This window comes from Glycine soja, chromosome 11 (assembly GCF_004193775.1).
Source record: "Glycine soja cultivar W05 chromosome 11, ASM419377v2, whole genome shotgun sequence".
Lineage (NCBI taxonomy): Eukaryota > Viridiplantae > Streptophyta > Magnoliopsida > Fabales > Fabaceae > Glycine > Glycine soja.
This window is the reverse complement of record NC_041012.1, coordinates 4470782-4480746: the sequence shown is the minus strand read 5'-3', so window position 1 is coordinate 4480746 and position 9965 is coordinate 4470782. Positions and strand designations below refer to the sequence as shown.

General features: G+C 29.3%; 1 protein-coding gene across 1 annotated transcript; it reads left to right on the top strand.

Annotated features, from left to right (window-relative positions):
• Positions 1 to 1401: 1401 nt before the first annotated feature.
• Positions 1402 to 6748, top strand: LOC114374397 (upstream activation factor subunit spp27-like). Its single transcript, XM_028332040.1, has 6 exons — positions 1402 to 1928; positions 3290 to 3407; positions 3575 to 3749; positions 4188 to 4244; positions 4609 to 4787; positions 6266 to 6748. The coding sequence occupies exons 1-6, from the start codon at positions 1543 to 1545 to the stop codon at positions 6389 to 6391; spliced, it is 1041 nt and encodes a 346-aa protein (XP_028187841.1). The 5' UTR covers positions 1402 to 1542; the 3' UTR covers positions 6392 to 6748.
• Positions 6749 to 9965: the final 3217 nt, after the last annotated feature.

Sequence of the window (9965 nt, the reverse complement as noted above, 5' to 3'; positions counted from 1 at the left end):
TTCTTTACTGTGCCGTTTATTTTATTTAGTAGCAGTAAATGTTGCCTTGTCTCTTACTTCACTTGTAGTAATGTAATGTAAAGTGAAATTGTGCATTTATCTATCTGATCTAAATCTAGCAATGGATATTAATGGGATATAAACACTTAATCAAGTAGAATTTGTGAATGTTGAAATTTTTTATATCAGTAGTTGATTTTATTTTTCTTTCTTTTTTTTTTGAAAAATGGGACAAAAGTATTCCCAAGTCCGTCTTGAGTTCCTAAATTTACTGATATCATGTTTAATTTTTATGGATAAAAAAAATCTAGCAATGGATGCGGGCTATTTTGTTGGGTTATTTCATGAAGCTATTTTGTTGATAAAATTGGGCTGGTTGAGTGTTGTTGTCAGGCCGCGGCCACAAAAGTGACAGCGGGGTCCCTTCATTGGATTGGATCAAGTCCATGTGGCACGGTCCATTCTCTTTGCTTTCGTGATTCTCACCAACTCAATTGTTATTGTTTTTTTCCTCACACTTCTTTCTTTTTTTAATTACTGCGGCTATCTGTCCAAATACACCTTTCAACGTAAATTTATAATTAAATTATAATATAAATAATACTTTTTCCGTTACTGCATACAAGACTCCATTACATAATCCATCATAATTAAAAAAAATGGTTAACAATAAATTTATCTTAAATTTATAAATTTTTTTAAAATTATTATTGTTATTAATATTTTTTTCTAATAATTTATTGATATATTTTCTTTCTTTTTTCTAATAAGAAATATTTTAAATTTAAAAATAATTAATATAAGAAACATTATAAATTAAACAATCATCATTTTAAATCTTATAAAAAAAACAAATCATCATTTTAATCTTGAGACTTATAAATAGGAAAGGAAAGAATATGTGTGTAACGTGGGAAGTGAACACAATGGCACACGAATGAAGGATGATCAGTAAGGTTAGTTAATTTTTTCGTATAAATTGTTAAAGGGAAATTCTAATTCAATTAAAAAACAAGGACAAAGAGTACTTGGCTTAATTTTGGTGCATAATTTCAACACTCAATATTTCAAATACTTAACTAACATATTATTTATTTATATTATTACATTGTATCACTTTTTTTTTTATCTCTTTATCGTTAGTTGTCTTATACTCCATTTTAGGTGTCCAAAACAATTACTAGTACTATTTTCCATAAAAATTGTAATAAAATATTAAGAAGAATTGGGCACGTGTGGCGCGAGCAAGTCGTAACTGCTTCCAGCTTATTCCTTAACTTAACGAGTAACGAGAAACGGGCAAGCGAGCGAAACAGAGAGAGAAAAGAGAAGTTTTAATTTATTTTATTTTATTACATTACTTGTAATTTGTTATTTCCACTTGTGTCCCCGGCTGAGGTATTCCTTTTTCTTTTCTTATTCCCTGCGGCCGAGTCATAGGTTGAGTCACCCGCTGCAAATCCAACTCGTGCATTTGAAGAAAGAAAAAAAAAAAGGGTTGGTTTTTGGTTTTGGTTTGGTTAACTCCTTCCACTTCCACCCATGGTCTCCGAATCCGAACTCATCGGCCGCCTCCGCGAGTTCCTCCGGAGCTCCGACCTCAACACCACCACCACCGCCACCGTCCGCCGCCAGTTGGAGGCCGATTTCGGAATCGACTTATCCGACCGCAAGGCATTCATTAGGGAACAGGTCGACTTGTTCCTCCAGACTGAGCACAACCAATCACAACAAGAAGAAGAAGAAAAGGAAGAAAAACACCAAAACGACCACGTAGAGGAACAAGAAGAGGATGCGCCTAATAATCCCGAACAAAGCCAACCCTCCGATTCCAAGGAAGTAACCGATGAAGACGAAGAAGAAGAAGACGAAGAAGAGGAAGAAGATAAACCTAAACACGCCAAAAAGGCCAAGAAGAATAAAGGACGGTTAGTCAGTTTTCCTTTTTCGCTTTCGATTGAAAACAAACATTTGCGTTTTTTTTCCTTTCAATTCTTCTGATTCTTTGAATTGGATTGGCGGTTACTGCGAGCGTAGATTCCATGCCATTTTGCTATCAATGGCGCCATCGCTGGATTTTCATTTTTGGGGGTTTTCCCTTTTTTCTTAAAAAAAAAAATTGACTCTTGTGTGATGTCACAGCCTCACAGGCACATGGTTTTCCGTTATTTTTAACAATTGGGGTCCACTCTCAGACTTTGCTGCGTTGCTCTCTATAAAAATTTGTGTGTTTTTCAAGTTATTGACGAGGTTACTTGCCTTGCAGGTTTACATGAACCAAAAGTGTTCAGTTTTAGTTTTTTTTTTTATGCACTTATTATGCATCTTCATGCCTTTGCTTTGCTTTGCCTAACAATCTAGTGTCCTTAAGCATGCTTTCTGCTACGGTAATGCCAATCACGGGTCAAATTTTAATTCTTTTTTGTCTCTCTTCATTTGTGAAGATTGCAATGAATAAACTTGTTCTCAATTACTGATCTATCACACTGCTATCAAATTAGCATTTCGGTGTACCTATTCCATAATTGTGGATTCGGGCCCCCATTTTTGTAATTGTTGATTGTGAAGTGATTTTTTTTCTGTCATCTGACTCGTTTCCTTGGATTTAGGCAGTTCCTTTAGCAAGAAGTTCCTCAGAAACTTTTGATCATACAATGGGATGTTCCAATCCCTCTTAATATACAGTTAATCACTTTTGCTAATTGTTACTAAGGTTGGATCCCTGAAATACTGATACTCATACAATTGAATGATTGCTCGCTGGAGAATTGATCCATAGGTGGCCTTTTTAAGTTGTACCATCACCAAGTCAAATTCTTTCCCTTCCCCAAACTATAAATTTTTAAAAAAGTATGTAAAGCATTATTATATATTTGTCATTAATTAATACTTTGCTTATCTCCTAATATTTTTTAAGCAAACATGATCTGAATGCTGGTGTAACTCTATCAAGACCATTGGCCTTGGTTGTCTTTAGTCCAAAAGTAAGAAATATAGACTTGAACTGCAGTACAGTGTTTTTCTTGAACTATTATCTGCAAGCAACTATTAATTTTTATAGCTCTGGAGCCATGACAGTAAACCATTCTCAAAAAAAGGTTTCTAAATCACTCATGACAATTTTCTCTACAGAAAGTATCAAGATTCTAATTCTAACATGATACTCCATGTTAATATATACAAGTACCATTGGTGTTGCTACATAAAATATAGACAAGTACCTCAGTGTAAATATTTTCCATTGGTGATGTCCTTGTTTTAACAGCTTCTGTTTCATCTTGTGCTTCAGATCGAACACGTTAGGTGATGAGGTAGTAAAGAAAAGAGGTGGTGGTTTTTGCAAATTATGTAGCCTGTCTCCACAACTTCAGGAATTCATGGGAGCTCCAGAAATGGCCAGAACTGAGGTATACATTCTTTTTTTCATTTCTTTCTGTTATTTATGTAAAAATGGTAGTTAAGATAGATTACTCCACTACTACTAGTTAAGGTTACCTACAATTTCTATAAAAGTGTGTATGTGATGTAACTCTGTTTCTGGCCTTATAGCATCTATTTAAAATGTTGTCCTTAGGTTGTTAAGCAATTATGGGCCTATATTAGGGAGAAAAATTTGCAAGACCCGAACAACAGACGGAATATAATTTGCGATGAGCGATTGCGTTCCCTTTTTAATGTCAATTCCATCAACATGTTCCAAATGAATAAAGCATTGTCAAAGCATATCTGGCCATTGGATTCAGATGATGGTATGCTACTACAACCTTACCCTTTCTTGTTATTATGTTATTTCCAAATAGGGTGTTGAATATTCTTTTAGATTGTTATTTTTCATTGAGTTTTTTAGACCTAACATCCAATCTTTTAAATTCCTCCAAGTGACCTTATTGTGATTGTAGGGATTCTAATGCCTTAACATTGTAAAGTTTTCTTTTTGAGAGTTTCTTGTCAAAGTATTTTTTTGGGTCCCAATATTAGGCATGATAAAATTATACTACTGCTTTGTGCACCAAACCCCTTTACATATTTACATTAAAAAAAAAACTTCTATCATTTTATAATATATCCATTCTACTGATTGTTAACTTTTGATGAGACTGCAGACTTTTGCTTCCCAGTTTATTCTTCTAGTCAATATTTTGTAGATAACTAAAAAAAAATTGTTTAAATTGCATCTCTTGATATAGTTGTTCAGGTGAAGTCCACACCAAAGGAAAAGCAGAAGAAGCAAGAGAGAGATGATGGTATGTATAATGAATTCGGTTAATGTTCTATATTATTTGTCTACCTGATCACAGTCACTTCCATGCAAATTATAAACTCTTTCTCCTGCTTATTTTTATCCCTGTTTACATATTTTTATTTATATTTTCATTGTTCATAATATTCCTTTTTAATTTTTTGGAAAAAAAAGAGAAATAATTTGTGTATGTATATTTATATTGGAAATCATTTGAACACATGGCAACTGGATCAACTTTATTTGTTTTAGGGATTTAGGGATATTCATGGTATGTGGTACTAGTTTTTCTGTTCCTGTTCATGCATGTTGACAAGTTAATGTAATCAAATTACTTATACCATACTGCATCATAACCTCTATGACAGATTCAGATGAACCAAAAAAAAAGGAAAAACGGCAGAAGGGAGGAGGGAAATCAGGTTTTCTTGCTCCTCTTCAGCTATCCGATGCCCTTGTAAACTTCCTTGGTACTGGAGAGAGCGAGTTAGCGAGAACTGATGTCATAAAAAGAATGTGGGATTACATTAAAGGAAACAACCTTCAGGTTTGTCCTTGCTCTAAATTGTCTTGTGCCATATAGCTCTTATTTGTCTCCCCATGTGAAAAGCTTGAAAAGTTCTATTCCATTCAAACTAGTGTACATTTTGGTCGAATAAACTAATATCAGCTACACTTATCATAGCAATTTCAGATGGTGCACCTCAAGCAATATACTTTTCAGATTATAATTAGCTTGTGTTGTATGTGGTAATGTGAAAAAGCATTCCAAGATTTACAGTTATGTTTCAAGTTAGCTGTTAACCCAATCATAAAATATCCTATTAGGAAGTCTCACATCACCTGCCTTGGTTCTTGAGGTGTAGCTTATATATCTGTTGGACAATCTCACTTAGTGCCACTTGATTTTAATCTGAAATCTAACATAGTATCAGAATCTATAGCCCATCTTAGTTCTTGCCTATTCTAATAGGCTCAAATGTTCTGACAGGCATATGTGGAGAGGAGGGGGGTGTTAGGAAATCCTGCATTGACTGCCTCAATTTTTAGAGTGCAGCTTATATATTTGTTGGACAACTTCATTTAGTGTCAATTGGTTTTAAGCTGAAATATAACATATTCAATTCCCCACAAGCAACAAGCAAGTCCATTAGCACTTTGACTTTTCTGTAAGCCTTTGCCTCCGCCACACTAACCTTTGACTTTACTGACAGATGCCCATGGTCCCCTCTGTATACATTTATGTTCTTATCTGCTTGGTCTCTTTTCTGATTTCCCTTCCAAGTTGTAAACCTTCCAACTCCCCTTGACCGAGAAAATTGGTGCTATCTAACTCTATTGTGCCTTCTACTCCTCTGTTTATGCCTTGCATAAATGTCTTCACTATCAAACAATACATTCAGAGTATATTTTGGCCGCCAGCATAGAATACATTCTCATTGCATATGAATAAAATTGTAGAATTTCATAATTTGTTCAATGGGCATACTTGTTGAAGTGAAAATAGAAGGGAAGGAGGGGATAAAGATCAAATTTAATTGACAATGGACAATCCGTGCATCATGATTAAATAAATTATGAATCTTCACCTCTTTCCTTTTTGTTTCTACTACAAGGTACTTCACACACCATAGGTTTCATATTAGATTGTCAACCTTCCACAACCAGTTCTCTTATTAACAGCTATGTATGTGCAGAAATCATAAGAGACTTAAAATTTGAAATAAGTCAAAATGTTGTCCAGGTTCTTTCTTTGATCTATGATTATTTTTTCTTGACCATAAATGGAGCTCATTTCTGATTAATGAATTTTCAATCATCAACTTTCCCAAAAGCTTTACACTATTCGGTGAAAGTTCATGTATGGCTTCATTATATTTTTACTCTGCTCTATCATGCTAGAGGCCTAGAGCCCTTTGGGTTTGAGCTACTTTTAAGCTGCGGTTCTGAGCTTAGTATGGCTTTGTTGTGTGTTGTTCATGTTATAGCTAAAACACAAGTTAAATTTCTGATTGCTTTGTGAAGGATCCTTCTGACAAGAGGAAAATAATATGTGACGAGAAGCTGAAAGAACTCTTTGATGTCGACACCTTCACTGGCTTCACTGTTACAAAACTGCTGGCTCCTCATTTTATAAAGACAGAGCAGTGAGTTGCTTGTACATTGTTATTCGGTCAAGCATGGGAAGGTTGGGGAATTTTGTTTATCAAGTTAGTTTTTTAAGGTTCTTTTTGTGTCCTGTTGGCAATAGAAATTAGCAAAATGACACATTTTCAGTAAATTTTTCTCGAAGATTTTTTATGTTATGTGACCTTTTATTTTGTTTTAAATTATCCTGTTTTGCCACTTGGCAGTTGAAAATTTTGTATATTTGGTTCCTGAAGCTGCAAGCACAATATTGACTTCATATTCTACTCTGCTGTCATTTGGCAAAATAGGAGAATACTGATATTGTATGAAGAAACCATGTATTTTACTTTTGACTCAAAGTTTTAACATGTTTTACTATTTGATGTGTGTTTTTTATTAAAAATAAAATATAAAATTGTGTAAAAAAATAGGGGAGTTTAAATATGCTCTTGTTCCGGCAAAAATTATGAATTTTATAATTCATCCCTTTTATTTTTTTCCATTTCTAGTATTTATATTTAATCAAAATAGTGTTTTAAGGCGCTCACTAAGGAGCTATTGAGGACTAAAAATAAATTAAATAAATATTTATATAACAGTCAAAAATAACTATAGAAAGAAATTATCTATGCATTTTATATTTATTTTTTACTACCATAAAATAAATTGTTTTTTAATATACACTACGATAAAGGAAATGTTATATTTCCCAAATATTTTTATTGATTTTTAATGTATTCGAACCCAAATAATATGATTTTTAATTCACATTTTTAACGGGTATTCTTAATTCGATTGATTAGAGATTAATTTTGTTTGGCTAGAGAAATTTTACACAGTAAAAATGCTTAAATTAAGCATGGATTCTCTCGCTTTTTAATTCACACTTTAAAATAGTTTTCAAAGATTAAATCAAACTAAAGAAAAATGTATTTATATTATCACCTATTAAAATACATTTTTCCACTTTTTTTTTTCTTTTTTCAGGTTGCTTTTGAAATAAAAATCATGCAATAAGATTTTTTTAAAAAGGAGACGAATGAACAATGCAACACAGCGTCATTGTAAGGAAAGGTTATTTAAAATTTTGTAAAGTTAATTAATTTTTAATGATATTATACGTATCGTCTTCGTATGTAAATAATAGAAATATGTAATATTTTTCAAAGTAATAAATATCAGTATGCAAAATAACAGTTAAAATAAAGAAAATAAATACAGTTTTTAATTAAAAATGACACGCGTAATGGATGCTCACTTTTAGGAAAACTAATTTAATTAGTTAAAATAATGATAATTATGTTACGCTTTATATTAAGAAAATTTATTAATTTAATGAAACACAGCATTTCTATGTCTCGTCACTTGTTTGCTTAGTGAGATTTTTATTTTTTTTCCCTTTTGTTGAAAAAAGTTGGACTCCAAAATTGATTCTGGAATGTTTTTGATTTTTATTTTTACATAACTGGGATGTCTATTTTTTTTTTTAAGCAAAACTGGGATGTCTATTGAAAATACTCATAATAGATACTTCGTTTGATTCTTAGTTAATTTCAATATTTATATCTACAACTTATGAATTTAATATTTATATACTAGCAATAACAATGTAAACAGTTTTATATTATTATTTAATTATAAATTATCATTTAAATTATTTTAAAAGTTAATAAATTTATCATATATATAATGAAAATGAAATAAAATAATTGTATAATTTTTTTTACATTGATAGTATTAATCATTTTTCTCATAACTTTTATATGACTTTTACATGATTTCCACTGACGGCGGTTTTATATGATATTTACATTCAAAATAAAGGTTTTTTTTTTTTAAAGTTTAGAATACATGATTGTTAATATAAAATATATTTTTTATGAGATAATTATTTACAAGATAATAAATTTATATATTTTGTAATTAAATAATAGTATATTTCTTTAATATTGTTATTGTAGATATTATTTATTTATATATATTAAAAAAATTATAAAATTCTATAATTTCATCATATATTGAAAATTCATAATTATTAAATAATGTAAAAAGAATTATAATGTCAAAAAAACATTCTAATAATTATTTTTTTCAAAAGTACATGTTCATCAACAACAAATTTTATAATTACCAAAACCTGGTGCTATGGAGAAAAAGTTAGAAAAATTTAATAAATATTTTTTATATTGTAAAACATTAAATAATTTGGAACCTTTTTCTTTTCATAAAATCCCACTTATTTCAAATTGTAGGATGTATTATTTTATTTGGTATATTATTGTATTGTTTTAGGTATTTCAATAGCACAAAAGAAAATTTATTACTGTATTATAAAGTATTTTTAGACTGTAATCTAATTAGATTTTGTTAATTGTGATAATAATTATCTTAAATTTCTTTTCTCTTTAGTGAGAGTTTAATTTTAATATATATATATATATATATATATATATATATATATATATATTATTTTCTGTCATCAACAAGAATAACACATTTTTTATTTTTTATTTTAGAATATTAAAATATAAAAATGATGTTATTTTTATCATTGTATGTGCCATCTTTTAAGAATACAAAATGAAAAAAAATAATAATAATTAATAATATTTTTAAAAAAATAATCATACCAAATAAATTCATGTCATATTTACAAATACAAGTGACTCTAGCCCAGTTTTTTTAACAAAAAGAAAAACACAAACTGCATCTATGTTTTTTGTTTTTTTTTTGGTAGCCAGGTAATTTGGGTTTACTCACATAACAACCTATACATTTAGAAAATAAAAAAGGTATTTTTTAAAACTATTTTAATTATAGTTTCTTCATAAGCTATTTAAGACTTCTGATTTTCTGAAACTCAAATGAATACAGTAAAAAAATAAAATCCAGAGTAACTTTTTAAAATATATGAGTGGTTTGTTTATAAAAAAAATGATAGAGATCATTGGATCGATGTGTGCGTGTTTTTTTCTTCAAGACCACACGAGCATCTGATTATCTTAACACATAAAGGTCGAATCCAAATCTTAATTTAAAGAGAATAAAACATATACTATTTTTATGATGTGCGCATCTTAATCTACTGTCGAGTTCTTTTTATATAAAAAATCTACTGTTGAGCTGTATAATATAATAAAATTTTATATAAGTATTCAATTACATCAATGTAGGTATTAAATTAAAAATATGTTAGTAAATAAAAATTCATATAAATTAGAAGAGGAGGGATTAAATTATATAAGTTTAATGAATATTATAATATTTTATAATTTTCGACTGGATAATATTTTTTTAAAATTATTTTATTGGATTAAAAGTTTTTTTTTTACACAAAATATATATACAAAATTTTATATTAATCTAAAATTATTTATCATCTTAATATAAATATTTTAAAATATAAATTATTTGATTATCTTTTTTATAATTATTTAATTTTTATAAAATTTGACATAAACAATTTTGATAATATATAAATATAATTTAATAATTAGATGAATAAAAATTATATTTTATATTAAGTTTTTAAAATAATATAATAATTATGAAAATTATATAAATATAATTTGATATCTTCTTAAATTAGAATATG